Here is a 26,455-nt window from a genome sequence, read left to right on the forward strand (position 1 = left end):
AGGTGAGATCGTGTGTGGAGGTTTTCCTGTGCAAGGCCCAGTCAGTAATGACCTGGGGGAAGTAATCAAATCAGGACTAGAATCCAAGACTTCTCACTGTTGTATGACGGCTAAGGTACTGTCTTCTCATAAGAGTATCTGGGTCAAGGTAAGAGCAGTATGCACATCTATCCCAGAGTTAGTGATAGGCTGTTATTTTCAAATCGTAATCTGAAATTGAACCATTAATACCCAGTGTTCATTATCAACCATTACTAGATTCTTGGCGCAACCCCAGGCTTACTGAGTCTATATAAAACTTATGACTTGTTTAGCCAAGTGAAATGACCATCGCTTCAGCATTCTAAAAGTACTCGCTAACACACCCCATAGGTTTGTCAGATTTCCTTAAACCGATAAATAGGCCCATTGCAATCTATTCAGTTCTTGTGGGTATAACGGCTTTTGTATAATGACACAATTCACTTAGACTCAATCAAATTGGATGATGGGGTTAAATAAATGAACAAATGAGTGAGTGAAATTATAACATGGCTAGACTAGATGATGTAGAGTCCATTAGAGAGTCAGAACCGCAGGCAGAAATGGTTTTGTGGTTAAAAACAGGTTAGGATAGACATCAAGGGCCCACTTAGGTACCTAGCATAAAATGGAATGGTTTTCTGTTGCCTAAATTAAGGTTCTTAAGTATAATTCCAATTAAGCAACCAAAAAAGCAAGAGTGTACCTTATTAAGTAGTGGCACAGGTGGTTTGGTGAGGAGATTTTTCTGTGAGAAAAACACAGAGACTGATATGCTTACTGGCTGAGCTGGTGTCAGGCTAACTGATACATCCCCTCGATGTGGTCAGGCAGGACCACTCCTTTGCTGATCAGCAGACAGCTCTGAGTGCGTTCTCTGCACGTCTCACTATCAGAAATATTATGGGGTCAAAACTGGAGGAAGCTCTGGGAATAGAACAGTGCAGGTCTAGTAAGGGACGAACACACCACACTGATTCATAACTCATCCGTGTCGTGTACAGAGCTGAGTGACAGGGAAATCAAAATGGGACCAATTCTGTAGGAAAGTGGCTCATAAAAGTTGAGGAGTGTGCCCACTATGGGTGGTGGCGTTATTGCAAGGTTTATGCCAAATTCTTTGAATCAAGAAATGGTTAAAAAAAAAAAAGAGAAGGCTGTCTAAGGTTGCCTTGAATCTCTGTGTTCTGAGCAATTACATACAGTTGAGCAGGTAAAATTCTGCCCTCTGCTGGACAGTTACAGGAGTGCAAAGCATCTATAGTAAATAGGCTAGAAAAAAAAATTGTTGGCTCTGTTGGAACTTACAAGGAAACCAATGGGCTGGATGGGGGTGGAACCTTGGTCTTCCGCACAAGAAGTGGAGGCTGGGGTTGTTTTCCCAGGCCCTTGCTATCTCTGAACTGTGTGACTTATGGCAGGCCATGGAAATTCTTTGTTGCTTTTCCTCCTTGGCAAAGTGTGCTAATAAAAGAGGAGGGTTAGTGCATATGAAGAATTTATTGCATTTGACAGTGGCAGTTCGTAAATTACTCATGTGACTAGAGGTGGGACCTAGCTGTAAGGGTCCTAAGTAAGCCTTACAAAGTTCCGAGAACGGGCATCAGCAGCTGGACTTCCTCTCAGAAGTTTCCTGACATGTCGTGGTCTCTCCCCCAGTCTCCCTTGAAAATGTTCTGCTGGATGTCAAGGAGCTGCAGAGGGGAATGGATTTAACCAAGAGGGAGTATACCATGCACGACCACAACACACTGCTGAAAGAGTTCATCCTTCACAACGAGGGCAAGCTGAAGAAGCTGCAGGACGATGCTAAGATTGCTCAGGTAGCCCAGGAGAGCACGCCCGTTCAGCTCACCCAAGGCACAGGCTCTGTGCTGGGAAAGTCATGATGAATTTTTCTAGTGTTAGTGGATCAATTTCTTATGTTGCTAATGATGTTTAATTTCCCTCTTATTGTCCTTGAAAGTGCCCTTTCCAAGGGTGGCCTTTTGTGCTTTTCTGTAGAAGTCCTCTCTGTCCCTTCCATTTCCCCCATAAATTCTTCTAGCACAGGTCTGTATTCCGTTTTGTGACACACGAAGCCTGGGCTCCCAAAGCAATATCCTTGGAGTTTAAGGTTTCTGTAGATCTTAGATTTCATCCTCCTCTGCCACTGCAGAGACTGCTGATATACAAGTAAACCTAGAGTGGAGGGCAGTGCACATCATCATGGAGTCAGAGGGGCAGTGCTGGGGACTGGAGCCAGCTAGGGCTGGTTCCTAGTCGGGGCTGTGGTGGAGCACAGAAGAGACTGCGCCCTTTCATGGGACTAGGACAAGGAGTGTGATGTAAAGAGTTAGGATTTAGGGCCACAATGCTTTCATGATCTTTCCTGATGTTGTGGTAAGGAGTTGTGTCTTGGTCTTAGGAAACTCATGAAAGAAATAGCTCATTGTGTGTGTGTGTGTGTGTGTGTGTTTGTGTGTGTGTACTTAGTGAGGTATTAGAGGCGATGTGGTGAATCTTATGGCATACAGGGCAAGCTTCCTTGTTTTAGTTATCTGGCCAAGTGTATCTAGCCCCAGTAATGGAACCCATGATATTCAAGAAAAACTTGCTTCTTTCCAGGATGCCTTTGATGATGTGGTGAAGTATTTTGGTGAAAATCCCAAGACAACTCCACCCTCAGTGTTCTTCCCTGTCTTTGTTCGATTTGTGAAAGCCTACAAGGTTAGTACGGGGGCACTGGGTAGCTTTCCTCTCTACTTTCCCAATAGATGCCCTCCTCAAGATGTGTTTGTACCTAAGTCCTCTGCAGAGTTTTCCTTGGCCTTGGGCACAAGATCTGGGTGATCACTTTCTGCTCCTGCTAAGGCTGACAGCTTTTAGGGCTCTCAGGCCATGATGCTTCATTTTCCCCATGGAGCCATGACTTCAGGAAGAAACCCAATGCACTTGCCTTACCACTTGTGGCGCAGGGCTAGGGGTGCTTTGTAACCACTGTTGTCCTACACGAGCAAGGTGATGGGCACCAGATGTGACTGAGCTGTGAGACTTCCTAGACTTGGCGTTTGACATTTTGGAATGAAGGATGATGCTGTACCAGACAGCTGCTTTCTCTTTTCAATCTGGACCCATCCTGGGACATGATGGTGAAAAAGCACGCGGCTGAAAGGAAAATTGTCTTCAAAGATTGTCCCTTTTGGGAAAGGATGACCAGGAGGACTTTAGAAATCTTTAGCACCCAGGAAGAATTGTGGTCTTTTAGTACCAGCGGGGTTTGCTTTCAGAGGTTTGGTGATACGATTCTGAGGATACTCACATAAAATGGTGCTGTGCTTACTTACATAGAACTTGCAGGTCTTCCTGCATATGGTAAGTCTCTAGGTTGGCTGCAACATGCACACCAATCGTGTTGGTTTCTTTCCTATCACTGTGATAAAAACACCGTGACCAAGGCAGCATACACAAGTAAGGATTTAATTACTCTTACTGCTCCAGAGTTCATGATGGTGGAGAATAATCTTTCAAAACCTCAAAGTCCAGTGACACACCTCCTTCAACAAGGCCACATCTCCTAATCCTGTGTTGGTTTCAATAAGATTGGCCCCTATAGGCTCATATATTTGCATGCTTGGCCATTAGTTGATGAGCTGTCAGGGAAGAATTAGGAGTGGAGTCTTGGTGGAGGAGGTGTGTAGTTGGGAATGGACTCTGAGGTTTCAAAAGCCCACACTAGGCTCAGACTCTCTCTGTCTGTGTCTGTGTCTCTGTGTCTCTGTGTCTCTGTCTCTGTCTCTCTCTCTCTCTCTCTCTCTCTCTCTCTCTCTCTCTCTCTCTCTGCCTGTGGATCAAGATACAAAGGTCTCAGGTAGTTCTACAATGTTCATCTGTCACCATGCTCCTCACCATGAGGAAATTAGACCAAACCTCTGAAACCATAATCAAGTCTCCAATAAAATGCCTTCTTTTGTAAGAGTTGCTTTGGTGAAGGTGTCTCTTCACAACAATAGAAAAGTGACTAAGATCCTTCCCAAATAGTCCCATCGACTAGGAAATAAGTATTAAAAAATATAAGCCTATGGGGTATGGGATCATTCAACTTACTCTGTTCCTGCAAATAGTTGTAAGTTATAATTTAGGAAATGAGAAAGATGTCCCTGTTTAGTAAAGATATGTTTTTGTGAATATTTTAAATTTATATTTGATTAAACTCATGGATGAGGAATCCACAGATATTGAGAGCAAACTCCTACCTGGTGTTCTCTACGTTTAACATCGGTCATATTGGTAGAGGAAAGGATTTTAGCTGCTTATGAAACTTCTGAGAAAAAAAAAGGGGGGGAAGCATAAGGACAAGCATGTCTTGTAAAGCAAACAGAGGTTAATGGCTTACTCAGATTAAAATAGTTACCTCTTTAAATCATGGCACAGTGTTGTAAGCTAAGAGCATAAGGAAAGCCTTCTTGGCACGGAATGCACAGAGATGGGATGCTGAGAAATCCATTGCCTTGAATCCATTGCTGTTAACTGGTATCCTGTAGTTCCCTGGGGCACTAGTCATGCTAATGAGCTACGACATGTCCCAGGAGGTTCCTTTGAGGCACTATAATCACATCTCTTTACATGAAAATTTCCAACCTGGGAGATGCTGAGATTAGACTGAGGCTTCAGTTGGGACATGTGCCTGCAGTGGTCTTTGGGATGCTGTGGTCAAGCTTGTCTACAAGTGTGCCCCTTTGCCTCACTGTTTACCCTTGGGATCATGTATCTTCTGTGGTGAGGGCACATGGTGATGTTACAGAATCTTTCTCTGTCCTACATATGTTGAACAATGGTCTGACATGGTGTTGATCATGGTGTATTATGGGACATTAAGTGATATTGGGAAATTAATAGTTTTTCCCTCCTAGGAGCCAAAAGGAAACATAACAAAAAGCAGCAGACACATATACACATATATAAAACAGTCAACAAATAAGATTGTTTTAAGAGAGAGAAATAGACATCAAAACACAAACCTCATTGACAGACTCGAACTTGTGAAATATTTTCAATCCCTAAGCCAGACAGATAACCTTCCCCATCTGTTTATAGTGCAACAGAAGTCTCTGGGCAGGGATGACTTCAAGAGAGGGCCCAGGAGAGCAAAGTCCATTCTTTCTCTTTTTGCCAAGTTATCAGATCAGTCATTGTGACTCATTTGGAGAATTGTTGGGATAAGTCTAGAATCCCATCGTGCGATTATATAGTTCTATGGAAATGAAGGTTTTCTTCAGCAAAGGCTTTCAGAAGAACTGTTATTAGGTGGGGAGATTCTGGAAGTAGACCAGGCTCACTTGAAAATAAGTGAAAACCGCGGTCAGAGGGGTGGGGTTCAGAAGCTGTTTGTGCAGGTTAAGGCTCACCAGGAAAGTTCTCAGCTGCTGGTCTGAAGACGTGCCACATTCAGACAATGACACACAGAGTCGGCATAGACAGTGGTTATGAAGGACCTTCTCCCCTTTATTTCAGTTCCCAAACCACTGTGAATTTTCCAAATAATAACGGCTTGAAGAAACCTTAGCCATCGTTTCCATTTATGTAATTTTCAATTTTATTTTAAAATTGTATTTCCCAGCAAGCAGAAGAGGAAAATGAGCTGAGGAAAAAGCAGGAACAAGCTCTTATGGAAAAACTGTTAGAGCAAGAAGCCCTGATGGAGCAGCAGGATCCAAAGGTAAGAAGTTTCTGCTTCTCAGATTGGCCTGAGTGAAGCTCAAGTAGAAAGCGTTCTGAGCTAACTTGTGCAGGATCCTGACCACTCACTGCCTTCTGGTGGCAGGTGGGAAAAAGCTCATTATGTTGTTTAACAACTTCTGGAATGAAAGGGAATGCTTGTGAAGCCTCGCTAAGTTTACAGAGATAAGAATTTAGGTGTATATTCAGAGCCTCCATATAAGTTTATCCCTTGAACTAGGAAAGGCTCCATGGTATCTGAGGGTACTGACCTTCGTCAATAGCCTTGGCCAGGGAGGGCTGGAAGAAAGCTGAAGGACATTATGAGTAAAGTCCCTGAGCTTGCGGTGTTTTGCTGCAAGGTCTGAGAAGTCTGTGGTTATTAATAGCTATCTCTATGGCCATAGAAGCCATCAGGCCAAGGCGACAGCTCAGTTTGCATGCCAGGAATACCCAAGTCTCATGCCCAGCACCCATAAATGCTGGAGGCAAAGACAGATGTAGCTGTTTGCTAACCAGACTGTATTACTTAATGAGCTCTGGGTCAATGAAAGACTCTTCTCACAAAGCAAGGTAGGTATTCTTCTTCTCTCGCACACACATACACATACACATACACACACACACACACACACACACACACCTTTTACATTGCTGCCCAGCTGGGTTTTGTGTGTTCATAGCTTAGGAGTTTCTGTTGCCTTTCCAGAAGCTTCCTGAAATTTGGCATGTGAGCATTATGTTGGGATGGTAGTGTCTGTATTGTTGGCTGAGGCTGTTCAATAAAGCGCAGGCACACTTTTTAAAGTCCACATGGGGGTGCTGGTGTCATCAGTCTCTGCTTTTCTTCTCAGTCTCCTTCCCATAAATCAAAGAGGCAGCAGCAAGAGTTAATTGCAGAATTAAGAAGGCGACAAGTTAAAGATAACCGTCATGTGTACGAGGGAAAAGACGGCGCCATTGAAGACATTATCACAGGTAAAGGGTATTTCGTCTGTGTGGTCTTTAGTGATCACACCGCCTCATCCAAGTGGGGCTACATACGGATGTTGCAGTTCCTTTTGGTAGCAGTGGAAAGCTCCTTAGTTAGGTTAATGAGATTTAGAATTACACAGCAAGATTGTAAACTAGGGTTATGCAAGTACCTTCTGATATTGTTTGCTGTCCAACACCTGAACAGTCTTGTCCCGTATGTATCTGTGGGGACCCTTAGGTATTCCTCCTTAAGTTCCTCATTGGTTTGATTTGTTATACTTCACCATTTCCTCCTTGTGGCCACTCTTAAATACTTACCTAATAGAAATGATGCAAGGGAAACCATTCTCTGTACTAACAGTTAATGTAGGTTTCTCTTGGCATGCTCTTAAAAAACCTCAAAGCCATCAGGAAGCTAATATTTTTGTTTGGATGAATCTTTAGGGTTCTGTCTCAGAACTGGAGACTGATATCAGCTGACCTAGCTTGAGGGTGTCTACACACACACACACCCCACAGCTTAGTATTTTCTGCTTGAACCAATTCTCCAGGGTTGTGTATTGCCTCTTACTACTCAGGGTGGTAACTTAGGCCATGGGCTATTTAGCAGTAAATAACTTTTGTTCAATGTCTTTTCCACATGAATGCTGTTTATCAGCTAAGATACATACCTAAGGCATTTTGCTCTTGTGGTAAGGTTTAAACCTATGTTGTAAAGTAAAGACAGTTATATGATGTTTGTGCAGCTAATGTCCATCCTGTTAAATGTACAAACTTGTACCTCTACCCTCTCCCTGAGGATCCAATCCCCAGGCCTTAGGGCATTCCCTCTAACCTCATTTGGAAATACTTACGTATGCATCTTTTAAAATTGACCAAAATATAACCACATTATTCTTTATCGCACTCAGAACTACATATTCTTTAATATTAGTGTGTAGTTACTCATATTTGTCAAATTCTAGTTTTTTAAAAATATAATTGATTCATTGCATTCTTGTAGTTTACTCAAAATTGTGAATAGGGATGTATAGGTTCTAAAACCACACTTTTTTGATCATCCTAAACACAGGGAAGTTAAGGTCGATATGTAGAGTAGATTTTTAAAGTCAATAAAGGATTCCTTGGCTGTTATTAAAGCAGCATAAATGAATGACTAGTGAAAATGGCAATCTCTTCTCACTGGGAGCCCAGTGTCTGCATGTATTCTGTAGTGGCTTGCATAGTCTTCCTTGTGGGTCATTTCTCTGCCTTCTCTGCACAGGGAAGTTCTACTCTGCATGTCCCATGAAGGTAAACACCTAGGTGCCACACCAAGATTCATCTGAGACTAGGGAAGCATCCAACTTTGCACATTAAGAACTCAAAAGACATAGGCCACAGTGGAACCTGTCTGTAATCCTAATACTGAGGATGTTGGAGGAAGGCAGATCAGGAGTTAAAGGTCATCTGTGACTAGAGTTTTTTTCAGCTCCTGCCTTAAAGACAAGAGAATGAAGCCATCCTCCATACCCACGACATCTTATGAAATGAATAATGTAGTTTTGTCTATATCTCAGAATAGATTTTCCTTCAGACTTTTCAGTTCTTGCTTCCCAACTCGGAAGTCGCACTTTCTTCTGACTTTAATGAACTGGAATACAAATTGCTTTCTCTCTTACCTACTCTTCCTCTTGCACTAACCATGTACTAATGCAATAGATGCTGGCTTTTTACTTGTTTGTTGTCTGGCTGTTATTCTCAATGCAGTGCTGAAGACTGTGCCCTTTACTGCTCGCACCGCCAAGCGTGGCTCTCGGTTTTTCTGCGAACCTGTTCTCACTGAAGAATACCATTACTAAACTATTGCTCTTTGTCACCTGATACTATTAAAAGGTCACTACAGGTTTTTTTTTTCTAAATCTTTATCTCCTCCTCCCCCACCCCTTACATATCCCATGTTAGGACCAAGCACTATGCGTGGAATGTTGTCTTCATTTTACATTTTTTTTGTTGTCTTCGTGCTGCATGGTTTTGTATTTCAGTCATGACTGTACACTCACTGCCATTTTCAGTACATGTATGTGTGTATGTATGTATGTACCACATTCCTGCAACAATATGGATGTGGGTGACAGTTAATAGAACCACTTGTAGACATTTTTAGTAGAATAAACAGTAAGTACTAAGAGCAGTATTTACTGTGCTTTAGTAGGTTTACTGATCAAATCTTCCTTCTCAACCCTTCTCTGTGCTAACACGTAATGAAATTATTAAAAGGGGCAGGGAACAATCAATTGATCCTGCAGGTTATAGTGCCTGCCACCAAGCCTGACAACTAAGATTGAGTCTCCTGCTGCCAAACGAAGGGAAAGAAGCAATTCAGGCAAACTGTCCTCTGAATGACTTCCTCACCCAAACCATGGCACATGCACTTCCTGCCAATATAAACCATAGATTGTCTATACTCTGTATGAAAATGAGAAAGGTTTTAAAGCTGCACTAAATTGGCCTTTCTCAGGTCTTATACAGTCCTAAGTGTGCTGGAACTCAATATGAGCTTTACACTGGGAACCCTTTCAACAATAAACCTTGAAAACATTGGCCTTAACCCAGCAGTTCAGGACCCATGGCCCCAAACACTGCCTTGGGCAGGTGACCTCTATTCACTGTCATGCCCCATTTCAGCTGTCAGCATTTCCATATTAAGAGCAGAGATGCAAGGCAGGAGGTGCAAGCAAAGACTAAAGAGCTCCCCATCTTTCTTATACCCCCTCACTGGTAACTCTGTTCCATGTCAAACCACAGTACTTTCTGGGGATGAGGTCATACCTCATCTGCTTGGCAGGACAATGGCAGCAGAAATACAGATAGTATACTTACTTACCATTGAAAGATTGCATTTTTCATAGAATTTAAAAACAAAGTAGGGAGGTCTAAGAGTTGTCCAAGTAGTTTCCTGGGCTTAGTATTTATGTTCAAAAAAGGAGCAAATATGTCTATGCATACTTGCTTAAAAAAGAATCAAAGAACATACTACCAATTGTCAATAGCCATTGACTACCTGTACTGAGGTTGACATGGAACCGGGTGTTTTGCGGCACAACTATTCTATGAGTTATATTTGCTAGGAGTGCTTGTCCTTGAATCAAAAGATCTGTCATTGCCTGCTCTGCAGTGTACTTAACCACCAGTGCTCATTAACTGGCTGAAAACTTTCATCTGCTCGGCTGTTTGCTGTTGGACTGTCTGTCTTTCTGGAGCCAATCTTCAAAGCAGCTTGAACCTGGGTGATCAGGGATGGGTGGGAAGTTGCTCGTCCTTCCCTGTTTAACCTAACACAACCTGTAGTGAAGCCTACGCCCTCTGTTAGCTAACATTCCCTGCATTGTTAAGCACTAAGTTGAGTTGCTTTGTTTTCATCCCATTTTTACTTAACCATCATTTTGTGTTTTTGTTTTCTGTTTAGCCTTAAAGAAGAATAATATCACTAAATTTCCAAATGTTCACTCGAGGGTAAGGATTTCTTCTAGCACACCGGTGGTGGAGGATACACAGAGCTGGCAAGCATCACTTTTTACTTAGCTTCCTCCTCTTTCCTGTTTGCAGTTCAGTGGTTACTATTTATGGTTAAGGGTAATACTGGTGAGAATCTGACCAGTGTTTGTGCCTCACGTGAGTAATGTGTGGCTTTTTTTCAGCTGGCCTTCATATTATCTTATGATGGCTTCACAAAAGGATTGTTGATTATATCTGCTTCTTTTAATTCTTTTTGGTCTTCATGTTAATCAGTTAACTCCAGTTTTATCTGGATGAAATATAGTGGGAAGCTAGGGAAGTTGATCCATAGCTTTTGAAAGATGAGGAAATCTTATAATTGATCTGAGGACCCCTCAATCACAGGGCTTTGGGAAGATTAGATTAACTCTAACTATGCTTTGTTTAGTCTGAGATGGACTAGACGGGTCACAATTTACAGTTATTTAGGAGCCATAAGTTATTATGCCTATTGGGGACAAGTTCAAGAAGATGGGTCTGTTCTACTGCCCTGCAGAATGTTTTAGTTTCTATGTAAACTATCAACTTAAAAACTAGGCCTACTTTAAAAGACCGAGTTCACGATAAAAATCCATACTAAAGGGAAAATTAAGAAACCTTTTTGCTTTGTCATGTCTTAACTCACATCAAAAGGCTAAATGCTGTCAGTCTTATTTATGAAAGCATGTTTTCATACTAAGAGTGCTTACCTAAATTTCATCTCACTAAAACAATGCTGCCTCACCCAGGATGTACCGCACTGGTCTGACTTACTCATTCAGTCTTCTTAAATGTCAAACATTCTGCCTTGCATTAGCAATCAAGTGGAAAGTTGGAGTTCGGCCTGTTTCCCCTGTAGATTGGAGTACAAACAGACTAGGTAGCAGGAGGGAGGGAGGTATTAAGTATTATTTCAAATTCATAAAAAAATTGTATCAAGTATCTAAAGGGGTATAAACAGTTGTTCTGTAGTTCCTGTTTTATCCTTGTTAAAACTATAGACAAGACAGTTTGCTTAGTGAATTTTGCAGTAAAAGTTCATTGTAATCATTTTTTAAGACTGTGTACAATAAGGGGTTGGGGATTTAGCTTAGTGGTAGAGCACTTGCCTAGCAAGTTCGGTCCCCAGCTCCGGGAAAAAAAAAAAAACTGTGTACAATAGCCTCCAATTGGAGAAACATTTAAAAATATTTCAACTAGCCAAGCTACTAACAGGGATGGAAATAACCTGCCTCAGAATCCTACCAGTATTACACCTTATTTGAATTGTAAATACTGAGGGAAGATGTACACCTCTGGTTGAATGCTCAATGGGTTTGAAGGGCCTGTTAGTTGACTCTACACAAGCTGCTTTGACTGGCTGCCAACTAGACTCTGTCTTGTTAAGATGTACTTGCTTGCTGTCCTTTCATTGGCATTTTCCTCTTTACAGATCTTAGAAACCAACCCTACAGAAGAGCCGATGCGGTGAGACGAAGTGTGAGGCGACGCTTTGATGATCAGAATTTGCGTTCTGTTAATGGTGGGGAAATAACAATGTGACCTGAGACCGCCTTCACGAGAAGGGTGTACATGAAACTGCCATTCCAGCCTTCAATACAGATGAAATACTCTCAAGGGCTCAGATTTAGTAAACATATAGGAATTTAAAAAATAATGGGTTCTCCTTTTAACCCCTGTTAACAAGTGCCTAAAATTGGAAGTAACTTGCTCAGATTAATCAAAGCAATAGGATTTGACTTAAATCTTTTTACATCAGTATGTTACTCAGTTTTTTAACCAAAATGTAAATTTCATATTAAATTCATTATTTGCCATTGTGATTGTCCTTTATGGCCCACCCTGGTTTCCTGGTAATCTGTAAATAACAGGGATGTGAATGCTATGGGCTTCCTTTGCTGAGAGGTCTTCTAAGAAATTGTTTTCGAGCCATATTCACCAACTTGTAACAAGGGACTTGAAACAAGAGAGAGGGAAGCTGGTACACAATAACATCTTTCTACCATTAAGTCCCAGCAACGTACAAACAGGATGAATTGCAGTGCCACTCCAAGTCATTTAATTCTCTTATTTCACGCTGTTTCCGTGCAAGGGTAATGCATAAAAGCATTCACTTGTATGACTGCAAGATGGCATAAGACACTGAGTGAGACTTATTTGCAGAACTGTGTTACTTGAGCTAGAGGCAGCTTTTAATAACACCAAGTATGTTTATTAAGTACCACTAAAATTGTCTCAGTATTCTGATTTTTGAGGACCATTATGGGTGAATCCTTAAAATAGAAATTGGTGCCTTGTTAGTCAGGGAGATTTTACCACAAGCTCTATCAGTAAGCATTCAAAATTACATGTGTTCTGTTAGTGTCATGTTGGGAACCTGGCCTTATTCTCTTCTGACAATCGAAGGGTCCTTTTCTGTTTTCTTTGTAAATTATACTGATACAATTGACATTAAGTTATTAGGGCTGAATTGCTTTGTGTACTTCTCACTTATGGGAAATTCCAATTAAATTAACATTAAGTTTAAATTGTATGTGATAGGGTTAAATGGTTCACTAAGTCACTTACTTCCTCACTGGCAAGGCATTTCGATCCATTCCAAAGTCAAAGACTGGACTGAAGCTAAATTTGTACTTTTCACAATACATATTCTGCTTCTGGCTTACCTTGTTGATACATCAGTATATTAATTGTAAAAATTATTGTATAGTATTTAACCACCAAATTTGTGTTCATGTGAACCCCTTGGTGAAGGTCCCCTTTTTCATGGATGTGTAGTTATATGATCTTTAAAATGTACAGATATTTTGCTATAAGATTGGTGCAGTTTTTTATGGTTTTTACACTTCTCTTTAATCCCTACCTAAGCCTCTAGGTAATACTGTAAATATTGTTTTAAAATGCATCAGCCTATGCTACACAATCTGAATGTTACTTTAACTTATAGTTTGTTTTTTAAATATATATATTTAACTCCAAGGACAGTTTAAAAGTCAGTTACCACATTTCACAGTAGTCTGCCTATTTACAGATCTCTTTTAAACTGCCACTTGCTGTCACATTCATAAATGTGTAGTTTAAAAAGAACATGCCAAGATTGTTGTCTTGTTGAGTCAATATTCATCTTGGTGAGTACATTAATTTGATCATGATGTCAGATAAATATTTGGACCTTTTTCACAAAAATGAGCTGTTTTCCAAAGGTGTGCATTTGCGTAAAGCAAACTGCCTATTTCCCAGTGTACAAATGGACAATAATGTTGGCATATTCTTGTTTGTCTATTAATGGCCCTGCTTCTTAGCAATATTAGAAATGTTTTATAAAAGCAATTCATGTTACTTTTCTGGTCTTTTCATGCCATTTGAGCAAATAAACTATTTACACTACTATTCTGTCACGTTCTAATCTTTTGTTGCTTTGTATGTTTTTGTTTTATATAGACTCATATCTTGAGGCTAGAGTCCAAAGGTAGTTTATTTTAGAAAAACTGCTCCCTCATATGCTTTCTTATAACTTAAAAAAAAAAAAAAAAAGTTGTGCACGCCCAGCCAAGAACACAAGCCCCTCCTCTCCTACCCAGTTTCCCACATGTTGTGGTCAAACACACTTGATCTTCTGACCTATTTAAAGCGTCTTAAGGCACTGCACATTCAGAACATTTTCAGACTGTAACTATTAGGAGCAAAGCTCAAAGGAAGATTTGATTAGTTTTAGAAATTTTTGTTAAGAGTTGTTTAGTTGGGGATCCAATTCAGGCTCCTGAGAATTACTCATGCTTTCTTCCAGTGTTAATGGAATGCCCTGTGGCCTTCTGGGTCCATTTCTATTGGACACAGAATATAAGTAACACCAAATCACTGACACCACTTTGCTGTTCAACATACACTTATCTGCAGAAGTACTAAATCCTACAGTGGAAGATGAATACTTTTAAACCATTCTATTTATTATTTATTATATATTCAAGAATAATTTATCAAGACAGGATTCATTTTCTAGCTGTTTAAAGTTGTTAGTATTCATTTTCATGAAAAGATTCAAAGAACAAGTATGGGTTTTTTCTGATAGGGTTTTTTTTTTTTTTTTTTTTTTTTTTTTTTGTGGCGAGTGGATTAAGGTCTAACTTTTTAAGCAAAGTGGGTACTATACTGAGGAGGGACCTGGCCACTTCGAATCAGTACAGAGAACCATGGTAGGAGGGCAGAGACTTAAAGAAAAACGGCGACACAAATCCAACTTATTTAATAAATATGCCATTTCTCTATGTACAAAAGGTCTGTTATATCTACGAGGCTCCGTATATCATGCAAATATAAAAACTAAAAATCTGGTGATTACATAGAAAAGATAAACCTTATCCCAATTACTCACCTTTTTGAACAAATCCTTTTCAGTTGTAGAGAAGTTGCAAGAAGACTAACACCTACCCAAAATTTTAGTAGTCAGGGCCAAAAAACGAACAAAAAGTTTATCAGTAACAAGGAGATAATCTATTAACAATCACAGCAGAATATCAAAAAATGGCTTAGCTTGAATGTCATCTGCTCCATAGCTTAGAACGAAGAGCAGGGTTATGGGCTAGCCTGTTTCTCTGAAATGTAAACATTAATTACACTAGGGTAATCACTGTCAAAGATTAACTTCATGGCATGGCCTTCAATTACAATCCACTCACTCTCAATTGCAGCTGTTGCGTACAGCAGGTCTAACAGCATCTTATTAAGGAACTTAAACCAGGGGGGTGGGGGGAATCTAAAATGGAGGACAACGAAACAAAGTGTACGTCACTTTGAAGAGACGGAAGAAGACATGGAGTGTTACAATGTTAACCATGACTCATCCCCTTAAAATTTTTTATTTATTTTATATATATGAGTACACTGTAGCTGTCTTCAGACACACCAGAAGAGGACATCGGATCCTGTGAGCTACCATGTGGTTGCTGGGAATTAAACTCAGGACCTCTAGAACAGCAGTCCATGCTCTTAACCACTGAGCCATCGCTAGAGCCCAGTTTTTTTTTTGTTGTTGTTGTTTATCTTACAAGTATGAATTTACTCATTAAGCTTTCGACATGCCGTTACAGTCACTAGACTTTCCTGCAAGTGTACTTTATGCATGAGGCCTCTCTCAGTGTATGCTTTGATTGCAATGATGCCTCTTTGAGCCCTTTGGTATGGATGATGGGATACATATGACTTCATATGTCAACTGATATTTTACACCTGTTAAGTGCAGTCAGAGTCCTAATCAAGACATGCATGTACATGTCATTAGCAGAAACATAAAATGAAACCGTAAGACTCTTATAGGTCCATGGGGGGGAGGATCACAGCATCATTTTTCTTTTCCTTTTTTTGTAAATACAGTAAGTGTATTTAACCTAGGGGAGAAAGGTAGGTTAAATTAAAAATTTCCCCAAAGGAAAAAATATATTTAAGTTAATCTAGTTTGTTTTTGTGTCTATTAGATTGTTTCAAAAACTTTACAAATTCATATTTGTTTAATTATCTTATGTTAAAATTCTATAAGCATAAATTAAAGCATTCTTCATAACTTTGCTATGTATTATCTGATTAGAATACTTAAGTCTAATTTTTTTCCTCTGGATGCAAAATGTCTACTGAACTCTTAGTCAACTGGACTAAAAGCAGGGGCATTCAGCAATGCTTAGTTAAGCATATACATGAATGAAAGCAGCGCACTTCAGCCTCAAACTGCAGCTTACAAGGAATGCGTGGGCTTTTCAGTTACTGCTCCGTATGAGTCACCTTACTCCGGTGCGTCCTTTCCGTTTTCTAGCCATACACCAGGCCCACTTAAGAAAGTGCAAAGATGAAGCTGCAAGTTTTAAATGTTGAAACAAAAAAAAAAATCTATGTTCCCGTCACACTATTTAAATTAATTTGAGAAGAGGGCAAATAATCCACATGCAATTGGCCATACTAACTTCTCTTACAAATTTTCCCAACATGGAAGTGATAAAATAAGAGAAAGTAAGAACAGTAAGTATCTGAGGTCATGATTTTGCCTGATCACTACATTAGCGAGTTTGATTAGTATCAGCCATGCTGAGGACAATATGCTTCGAGTATTAGACTCCCAGTCTTAACTAAGATAAACTTGTTAATTGCTTGGCTATCTGAGCAACTCTAGAAGAACAAGCATTCAGATACGTCAGCCTTTGCCAAACTGAAGATTTGGAAAGACGATCTACTGGATTTAAAAGATCCAGAGATTCAGGACTGTCGTATCACCTGTGGCTTCACACTGACCCTGACCTAACAAGTGGAGTGTGTCTGATGGTATAATTAAAACAAGACAATGGGAAACACTTGGTTTACAGGTTTTATAGCAAGGACATTACATTTTCAGGTACCTAAAGTCAAAATTCAACACACTGATATAAAACTTCTATTTAAACCAATAGGGTTCTGTTATGATATTGATCTGTTCACAGTAACATTTACAAAAAGAGGCAGAGGCAGGGGGATCTCTGCGTTGGAGGCCTGATGGCCTACAGAGTTCCAGGACAGCTGCTGCTACACAGAAGCCCTATTTTCAAAAAGTAAAACGAAAACAAACAAAAAAGCTGTTTAATAAGAGAATCACTTTATGTCTTTTGCTGTGTCTGGTTTGCATAGGTCTACTGCAGGAATATTTTAACTAATCATGTTTTATAAGAATTTGAAGATGTGAAGAAATTATAAGAAGCACAGAAACCTGTTTTGAGGACATGCTAAAACATCAATAGTTTTTTATTCAAATGTATCAAAAATTTAATGTTGTACTTTAAAAATCATTATTCATGGAATTAAAACATATTTTACAGATTCTAATTTCTCTTATGAAACATTACTGGTTTGTTTACCAAAATCATAAGCATGATTTAAAGACTATCTCTGACCTCCATGTCAAGTACTGGGACTGATCAGCAATCCTGACTATTGCAAAATGAGGACCTCTGAAAATTAAATTCAAGGAAATTCTGTGGCCAGTTGTTAGGTATTCTGAGTAACATACAATGAGGGGGACTCATCTCAAGCAAGCAATTTGATTATAATGTTTTCTTAAAGATTATTTCTCAGCAGAAAATGACTTGGCAATGAGAAGTTTAGAAACAAAGTATCTCTCTTTTTGAGTTTTTAAACAAATATTTAATCAAAACACTGGGCAGGATGGAAAAAGAGTTGTATTGATCTGTCCTAACTCATTTAAAGGGCAACAAAATAATTTATATTCTATGTAAATCTCAAATTGAGATAATTTCAGCATGTCCAAATTAAAATAACAAAAATACCAAAGACCAACTGCTAAACTTTACATAAGAAACAAAAACCTCCTGCACTGAAGGCAACAGCATAAATCACAGTACTAACCCTTAAGTTAGCATGGGAAGTTATTGTGAGTTTAAGCCACTGCTTTTCTAAAATAGTCACTGCCTTTCTAAAATATTCCATAGGAAATTTAAAGGTGAAAACACGTTTAAGAATCTCAAATGCACTGATTTATGCTGTTCATAAATATTAAAAAAAAAAAGTAATGTAGCTACCATGGGTAGGATGAAACAAAATTTCAGGGATTTATTATCTTGAAAATGATCATACAATTTCCTTAGAGCTGAGCAGCTTATGTAGAAATAAACACTAGTGCACACTACAAGAGAAGGTTTAATAATAGATAAAAATGTACAAAAATATTGAAATCAGAAATGCTTTAGAATGTGTACCATGAAGTCAATACTTCTCAGTGAGTAAGGAAGGTAATTTACAACCTCCTCAATGGAATTAAAAAAAAGTGAAAGAGAAAGATTGGATTAAAAATTAAAAGAAAATGTTTAAGTCAACATTGATTTCCCGCCCCCGACAAGGATATTTCAACTATTACTCAAAAGTTTGGTGGCACATTCTTTAGTAGGTCCTTAAGGCAATATATTTAAACTAATTTACAATTTGACTTGATGTTAGCTATTTTAAAACATCACCTCAAAATAGATGCCCAAAATAATGCCCTCATGAGCCTTTTTAAAATGTTCAGATGTTCCATAAAAAATAATGGTGTCTTTATTACAGCAGCGCTCATTGGCACCACTACATTAGAGGTCTACCCAGTTTCCATCAAAAACACCTATTTCTTAAGAGCTCACCAGAAAAGTTCACGTTGGCTTTAACCAGTTCAGTAGTGCACAAAAAAGCAGTCTTCTCATAGGTTGCTGGTGCTTTTTTTGTACTACATTATCAAAAAATTGTCATTGTATCTTCAAAATCCAACTTGTATAAAGGAAATCAGGTCACCTCCTGACTTAAAACAAAGCAGAGACGTCTGCAGCTATCATTCAATTGCCACTTTTAATCCATCCTGTAGTGCCCTATGAAAGGGTCACAGAGAGACAGTTATCACCATAGGAAAATATGATTCTTGAGACAGAATCAAGTTATTTTCAATTTCCTTTGCTTTTATAAAGTCCACAATAACAATACATAAATGCACTTTTTTCCTGTGACACAATTAAAACCCAGTGTTATGTAAATTGGACTTAAAATAATCCCTGGTCTGAATTAGACTTTAAATCATACTATAAACATATATTTGGTATAATTTATTGATCATCGTCCAGTTGCTCCAAAAGGGTTCTTCTGCGCTTTTCTAATTCCCCTTCACTCAGTTCACTGCCAGAAGTATCCCAGTTACCCTGCAAAGACATTTGACATAATTACAATTGAAGTTCATCCTGAAGAGGGTACAAAAACTGAAACCGTAAAAAGATTCTAAAATAGAAATGGAATTTCAGCCACACAAACACATTTCACAGGGACTTCAAACTGATGTTTGGCCTTAAAACCCAACAGTTGGTTATTAAACATCCCTTGGATGTCATCAGAGGGTAAAATGGAAGCCATGTGTGTGCCCACTTCCTAGGCTGTATGGCTTTTGCTAATTTTATAGATTTTAGGTAATCCTGTAAAGCAATTTAAGTTTTAGACTTAGACTCTATATGTTCTCTAATCTTATGCTCAAAAACACACAGACAAGACTTATATCTGAGATATAACCTCAAAGTGGAGTGCTCCTGAGATGTTTAAACCACTGCTACAGAAGGAATAAGTATAGTGATTCACTCTTCATGAAGGCTGTGACTCAGATTCATTCAAAACATTAAAAAAAAGGGGGGGTTTGAATATGATCAAAATACATTGTAGAAAATTATTTAAAAAACAAGAAACAAAGAAGGCTAAAAAAAAAAAATCCCAAAACAAGACAAAACAAAAAACTCAACAAAAATACAAAAAACAATCCCCGGCAACACTCTTGTCAATGGATCAGAACATCCTGCTGTAAGTAGAAAGGCTTCTCTTCACCGAGGGCACAAAGCAAGTCTGTGCAACAAATGGCAAAACCAAGAAACTGATGCTACTGTATGTCCTGACACTGTCGTGCACAAGAGGACTCAAGCACTGTGATAATAACTTATGAATCCATTTCCTGTTTTCCCGTGACTGTCTATACTAGTTGTTGGGATGCTACTTCTTGAAACTGAATTTATGAGCAACATTACTATGGCTATCTAGAGAAACCCTGATTTGAGCCTTCTAAATTTTATATTCTAAAAAGGTGTCTGTGTCTGTGTCTGTGTGTGTGTGTGTGTGTGTGTAAAACAGGGGGGGGGGATGACGACGACAGAAATCTATTACTTTTTATTTCATCCCTAGAAGCATTCCCTTCTAATACAGGCAGGAAATGAATGAATAAATGGTACCAGAAATCTATTTGATAAGCAGTGAAGAAAATGTATTCCTTTCTTTTTTGTTAGCAGACTAAGAAAAAAAGCCTATCCTATAAGCACCATCAAGGTTTTTATGAGGGAATCCATTTTTGATTTTCTGAATTCAGGAAAGAAACAATTTTCAGTACTTACAGAATCCTTTCCAGTCTTTTTCTTAGGTGATTTGTGTTTTGATTCTGATCTCTGCCTACTTCTGTCTTTTTCACTTTCCCGATCTTTTTCTTTTTTATCCTTCTCTCGTTCAGTATCTGATTCTGGAGAGTCCTATGTAAATAAAAATTAACATGTCAGAATTTCGATAACCATGCCATTATTTTTACAAATTATTTATGCAGGTAATATTTAATAATATTTCACTTATTTGGTTAGGTGTAAAATGTAATGTGTTAATTCAGGGTTTGTTGTTAAGATCTTGAGACAGGGTTTCTCTATACTCCTGACCATGGAGGAACTTGCTCTGAGAGCAGCCTGGCCTCAACCTCAGAGGTCTGCCTACCTCACAGATGCTGAGAGTAAAGGTGGGTGCCATCATGCTCCACTCTGAAACCAGAGTTGAAAAGAATTTCTCCAGTGTTCATGGGCGAGAGGTAGAATAGCGTTTCCCACAGGAATGATACATGCTAAGCACCCACCCTTAATAAGCTATACCCTTAGTTCCTGAACTTTTTTCATCGAACATAACTCTGGTTTATTTAGATCTGTATATAAGGAAGGATACTGCTGACTAAGCTGTTCATTTAATCCACGGAATAAGGTTGAAAATCACCAAGAAATAAGTTATTTATAATGCTAGTGTTTAAATAAGTAGTTCTAGGTTAGATAGATAAAAATATTAGGGGGCAGCATGAAAATCCAAATTAACCAATCTAATGTAACTCAGGCACTAACATTTTTTTTTTCTTTTTTTTTCTGGAGCCAAGGACCAAACCCAGGGCCTCAAGCACTCTACCACTGAGCTAAATAAATCCCCAACCCCAGGCACTAACATTTTTAAAACCTCCTACATCAACCCAATATGTATGCATCTACAACATTAGAAGAGAAACTGTTCAAGCATTTATACTTTCTGTCTCTGTTTCTGTCTCAGTGTCTCTCTTTTAAAACTTAAGGCAGGTTAGGAGTTCTAATACTTGTGCCTGTTTCTATCTGAAGTTCCAAGTGATTTTTTTAAAGGAAGACTAGGGTGAAGCACACCTAGACACTGTTTTTTTGTCCCAAGGTAAATGACTACACAGATGTAATTATGAGAAGGCCCTAAGAATCCTTTCTAAAGCAAAGTCTTGGAATTGTTTAAACTAGAAACTTTCTTACAGATTTATGTCTCCTCTTTTTGCTTTTCTTCTTATGCTTTTTTGATTTCTTGTAACTTCTCTCTGTGGCGCACAGAAACAAAAAGAAAATGTCAGAATATGAGAAAATCAAAACACCAAGGTTTACTCAAAAAAGAGAAGTGCTCACCAGACTCAGCACTAGAAGAATGTTCTGAAGCAGAATGGGATTCTGATCGCTGTCTTTTTTTCTTTGAATGGCTGTCATCATCATCTGAGTCTGATCCCTGAATAATACACATAAATACATTCAGTCACGGTCACAGATATTTTAGTATACTGTGCCAGCCAACACACTTCTTACCGATCGAGAGCGGGAGCGTTTCCTATGGTGTTTTTTAGATTTCTTAGAATGTTTCTTGTTCTTTGAATGATGATGCTGACATTCATGCTAGAGTGGCAAAAGAAAAACTTTAAGAACTGCACTTACTTTGTATAGGCAAGAACAAGAAAATGTCACAAGCTCAACACATGAGATCTTCAAAAATATCCTAAGCAAGATAGTTTAGAATAAGATGCCCAGCCCAGTAATATGAGAAACCATTTTTATTCTTATTAGAATTCATATATTATGTGTTCATTTTTATATTCATTTATATATTAAAAATGTTACAAAATATTAATGAAGTAGTTTTTACCAAAATGACAAGAGCAAAGTCTGGTAGGGAAAAGTATAATGTCTTAGAAAGGTTTAACTTTCAATAATGATTAAAAGAATGTATTAAGGCATAATTTTGCTAGCTAATCTGTCTAGGTTTGGTTAATAAGCTTAAACTCGGATACACAAAATCTATTTCTTTTTATTTCATCCCAAGAAGCATTTCCTCCTAATCCAGACAAGGAACACTTATTTAACAACAGGTTGGGTACTTAGCAGTATCAAAAAAATTATTGTGGGCAGAAGGTGGTGGTGGTGGACAGAGTATGAGGACAGTTAGGAAATAGTTCAGTATGTAAAGGCCAAGACCCCAGTTCTACCCTTGGCACCATAAGGCAGAGGAGAGAATACACTCCTGGACTTTATCTTCTGACTTCCATGAATTCTGTGACTTACACAATTATAAAATATTTATGAGGCTACTTGGAAAGGAGAGGTGCTTCAGTAAAAGCTCCTTGTTCTAATGTTTATATCCCTGGCTCAGATAACATATATTTGGTCAAAAAAAAAAGTAGAAATGGAAAATCTGGCTAAAAATGACCTCATCCCTGCTTCACTGAGTGGTGCCCCGAGGCCTAACTAATCAATCAAGTTTTCGCAAGTTTCCCTTTCTCCTACATTACCATCTTCAGACTCATTAACCACTTCACTACGTTACCTCTAGCTCAAATCACCACGAATCCATAGCTGGAGAGTCTGTGTGTGTAAGTAGTGTACGAAGTGTGTGTGCACACATGCAAAGGCTAGATGAAGAAATACGGAATATCTACAGCTTTCAACCTTTCTCCCTGAGACATCGTCTCTTTCAGAAAGTCCTTGTTTTGGCTAAAATGGCTGGCCGATATGCACCCAAGATTTCCCTGTATCACCTACCCCTGCCTGATAGGTATGCAGACTGTTTTTCACGCTTGCACTCTTTATCCAATGAACCATCTCTTCACCACCTGGAGATCCTTGATTACAAAAAGGTAGGCCATACATTCCTTAAGATACACCATTTCAAAATTCCAAATACGTTCAAATGCTTTGCAATATGGGGTGTAACCAAAAAAAAAAATTTTTTTTTTTAAATTTACTTTACATCCTCGATTCCTCCCCTCCCTCCTCTCCTAGTACCTCCCTCTCACTCCCCCACTCCCATATCTTCTTCTTGTCTTCATTTCTCCTCAGAAAAGGGGAGGCTGGGTATCAGGCGGCCTTGGTATATCAAGCTGCAGTAGAATCAGGCACATCTTCTATTCTGGCTAGGCAAGGCAGCCCAGTTAGGGGAACAGGGTTTCTGTCTGCTTCTGCTTAGGAATACACAAGACTCAGCTGCAAAACTGTTACGTATGTGCCAAGGGATTAGGTCCATCCTATGTATACTGTCTGTCAGGTGATTCATTCTCTGTAGGCCCCTATGGGCCCAGGTTAGTTGATTCTGTAGGCTTTCTTGTGGTGTCCTTGATCTCTCTGGTTCCTTTAATGCTTCCTCTCCATCTTCAATTAGATTCCCCAAGCTCTGCTAAGATTTTGATACAAGATTTTTGTGGATGTAACTTAAGGTTCTATACTTCTGTGAGGCTCCGAAGTAATAAAAATCCTATTAGTCTAAGGTACAAAGTAGTAAAAACAAAGGATCAACAAGGACCAGTCAGTCAAAGTGGCAGTTGGGAATCAATATGGACGTCCACATGAGCTCATGGTTAACAGAGAAAACAATTTGTTAACATTGATATTAATCAAGAATAATAAAGCCAAACAAATAGCTAACACATTACTCCTCAACTGTCATGCCAACACAATACACGTGTGCTGTCTTTCAGCTTATTACAAATTGCTAGTTGTCTAGAATTTACTCCATCACGAACTTTAAAAAGTGTCTATTTGTGAATAGTCTCAAGTGGTGTGTGCATGTGCATGCTTGTGGAGTCCTTAAGTTTATGCTACTTACACCCGCAGATTCTACCTCACTGGAACCCAGAAGGACTGTCATTATAGCTAGCCATACCATGCTCATAGATCCTATTTCTAACCTCCCCAAGTGCTAGGATTATATGTAGTCTACCACATCCATATCCCCCCTGTATTTATGTGTGCTGGGGGCAAGTGAACTCCAGTCCTTACAAATGCAAACGCAGGGCAAGGATTTTGCTCTTTCAGTCAATTCCTTGGCTCCACGTTAAACTTTTTGAAAGCACTAATAGTCAAATATAAGCCAGACTCCACTGCGTACAAAATTTACTTATTACTTCATGTTGTCCACTTGCTTACTTGTAACATCACAGACTTGCCATGAGAATTTAGTTCATACATGTAAGCTCTATGAATGAAAAATGGGTTATCTCATACAGTCTATAATAATTATTTAATAAACATTGGTTAACTCAGGATAATTTACAGGAGCCTGTCCTGAAACCAGTCAAAATATTCCTACTATAGACTTACTTGATATTTTCCCCCACTGTTATTTTAAGCAAAACTTCCTATTTTTTCATTGTTATTCAGGAACTCTCTAGATTTTTGACATACCTAATATAATGTCTGAATCAGATTATATGTATAATATATATCGTAGTTTTTAAAAAATTGTTGTTCAGTATTCCCAGGGTTAATTACTGGCTGATTTATGAGGGTGACAAATGGCTGAATTTCTGCAACTATGAAACAAAAAGCTAATTTCTGACTAAGTTTAATAGCCCATGCAAACGTGTTCATCATTTGAAATAATTCTACAGAAAGAAAACATTACTGGATAAGAACAGTGACTATTTATAAGTCACAACAAACTAAGAATTACCTCAAGCACATGCATGAAATCTTTAAATATTCTTTTTCTTTCAGATTCTAGAGTTATATCCTCAAATGCTGGTTCCTTCACAAATCTTTCCCGGATCTGGAAAGCAATGATATGGAATAAATATACAAAGATGAAGAAAATTTTATCACCATGTCTAAAAGAAGCATGACCTATAGGGAAAACTGTGATTCACGAAGAGAGAAATTTTTTCTCCCTTCAAAAGTTCTAGCAGGGTGTGGTAGTACATGCCCGGAGACAGAGGCAGGTAGATCTGTGTAGCCTGGCCTACAGAGTTCTAAGACAACCAGTGCTGTGAAGAGAAACCCTGTCCCCTAGTAATAGTGTATTCAAACCATTTTAGACAAACTATTTCTAAATTCAAGTCACAACTAACTTTTGACATATATACAATGTTTTATAAATAGTTTTATTTAGCTTATCTGTGTCCCCTACAAACAAATCAGTGGTCTTTTCAACTGTGAAGCACAAATATACCTACATCTTCCCAGACAGCATCCAGTTCTATTGGAGGAGTGGCCTGTTTCAACATACTCTTAAAGGCAGACTCTTTTCGTTTCATTTTCCGAGCTTCTTCCTTTTCTCTCTCACGTTCACGGGCTTCTGCCTTTTCTAGTAACTATCAAAAAATCAAATCTAATAAGTTATGATAAGTCCTGTTTCAAACACTGTTTAAAAGTAACATATAAGCCATTGTTCTTAAAAGTATTATCATATCATTTATAAGAGTTTGATTTGACCTCTAACAATGAAAAATCTTTATACATTTTATTTTACTTTACCTTATAAATCCCATTTACTCTATCTTATTCCACTGGCCTACAACCTTAAGTAATTTTTAGATGATAAGGTAGATATGTGCAATAATTTAACTTACACTATTGAAAGCCAACTTGATATTTCCAGCATCCAAAGTGGTTGATCTTTTGGTTGAACTGATTATTGCCACAAAATCTTCAAAAGTAGTGTTTACTTCAACTACAAATCCTTTATCCTAAAAGCCAGAAATCTTATTATAAATAACACATGACTGCAATGAATTAATGTTTTCAAATAGTTAAGAACAAGTATTTATTTACCTTCAGAATGTCTTTTATTATCTTTTTTTCATCATGATATCGTGCTTTAAGATCTTCAACATAAAACTTGAAAAGATCAAGTGCAGTTGATCCTAATGAAAAAACTAAAGAAGTCAAAAAGCTAGCTCTAACCAAGAGCTGCAATTACTTTTGTTTGTAAAACAAACATAAAATAAAGCACACACCCCTCCTTCCCATCAACTGGTCCCACGCCCCCCCCCCCACATCCATCCCAACTCCTACAGTATGTGTGGAAACAAAAGCGTCTCACCAGGCTGACCCAGCATATTAGTGAATCGAATGTCAGAGCTAATGGTCGGATACAGCTCCATCCAAGAGGACATAGAGTGCAGCTGCCCGTGCTCATGCAACTCGTCTAGAAAGATCTGCAAGAAACAAACACATGTGGAATGTTACAAGAAATACAACAAAAACATGGTACAAGGTACTAGCAAAACCTAAAATGCTTAAGTATGTTTAGGTGCAAAGAATATTTGCTATTTGATGTAAGCAAAAATATTTCTAGACCACAAATAATATAAACAAGCCATCCAAAGAAAGAGATCTTTCAAACACTGTACTATCCTTCTAGTCTTCAG

General features: G+C 38.6%; 2 protein-coding genes across 22 annotated transcripts in view; one reads left to right on the forward strand and one right to left on the reverse strand.

Moving 5' to 3' along the window:
- Window positions 1–13,599, forward strand: part of Fmnl2 (formin-like 2) — a 275,597-nt gene extending 261,998 nt beyond the window's left edge. For 4 of the 11 annotated variants that reach the window (XM_039106784.2, XM_008761822.4, XM_039106789.2 and 1 more), the window contains 5 exons: window positions 1,681–1,844; window positions 2,629–2,730; window positions 5,621–5,719; window positions 6,573–6,696; window positions 11,642–13,599. In XM_039106784.2, the coding sequence (XP_038962712.1) occupies window positions 1,681–1,844; window positions 2,629–2,730; window positions 5,621–5,719; window positions 6,573–6,696; window positions 11,642–11,751 (599 nt within the window). In that variant the 3' untranslated portion in view covers window positions 11,752–13,599. Of the gene's footprint in view, window positions 1–1,680; window positions 1,845–2,628; window positions 2,731–5,620; window positions 5,720–6,572; window positions 6,697–8,442; window positions 8,569–10,141; window positions 10,236–11,641 lie in introns of those variants that run through there. The other 7 variants (XM_039106785.2, XM_017592149.3, XM_039106787.2 and 4 more) reach the window with 5 other exon arrangements.
- A 2,946-nt stretch (window positions 13,600–16,545) lies between these two features.
- The window catches only part of Prpf40a (pre-mRNA processing factor 40 homolog A), a 62,218-nt gene continuing 52,308 nt past the window's right edge, over window positions 16,546–26,455 (reverse strand). For 4 of the 11 annotated variants that reach the window (XM_008761712.4, XM_008761711.4, XM_008761710.4 and 1 more), the window contains 10 exons: window positions 26,128–26,242; window positions 25,857–25,960; window positions 25,655–25,771; window positions 25,259–25,396; window positions 24,760–24,855; window positions 21,627–21,713; window positions 21,453–21,549; window positions 21,306–21,367; window positions 20,127–20,258; window positions 16,546–18,902 (listed from right to left, as the gene is read on the reverse strand). In XM_008761712.4, coding sequence (XP_008759934.1) covers window positions 18,810–18,902; window positions 20,127–20,258; window positions 21,306–21,367; window positions 21,453–21,549; window positions 21,627–21,713; window positions 24,760–24,855; window positions 25,259–25,396; window positions 25,655–25,771; window positions 25,857–25,960; window positions 26,128–26,242 — 1,041 coding nt within the window. In that variant the 3' untranslated portion in view covers window positions 16,546–18,809. Of the gene's footprint in view, window positions 18,903–20,126; window positions 20,259–21,305; window positions 21,368–21,452; window positions 21,550–21,626; window positions 21,714–24,759; window positions 24,856–25,258; window positions 25,397–25,654; window positions 25,961–26,127; window positions 26,243–26,455 lie in introns of those variants that run through there. The other 7 variants (XM_039104476.2, XM_039104475.2, XM_063283248.1 and 4 more) reach the window with 5 other exon arrangements.

Source organism: Rattus norvegicus, chromosome 3 (assembly GCF_036323735.1).
Source record: "Rattus norvegicus strain BN/NHsdMcwi chromosome 3, GRCr8, whole genome shotgun sequence".
Lineage (NCBI taxonomy): Eukaryota > Metazoa > Chordata > Mammalia > Rodentia > Muridae > Rattus > Rattus norvegicus.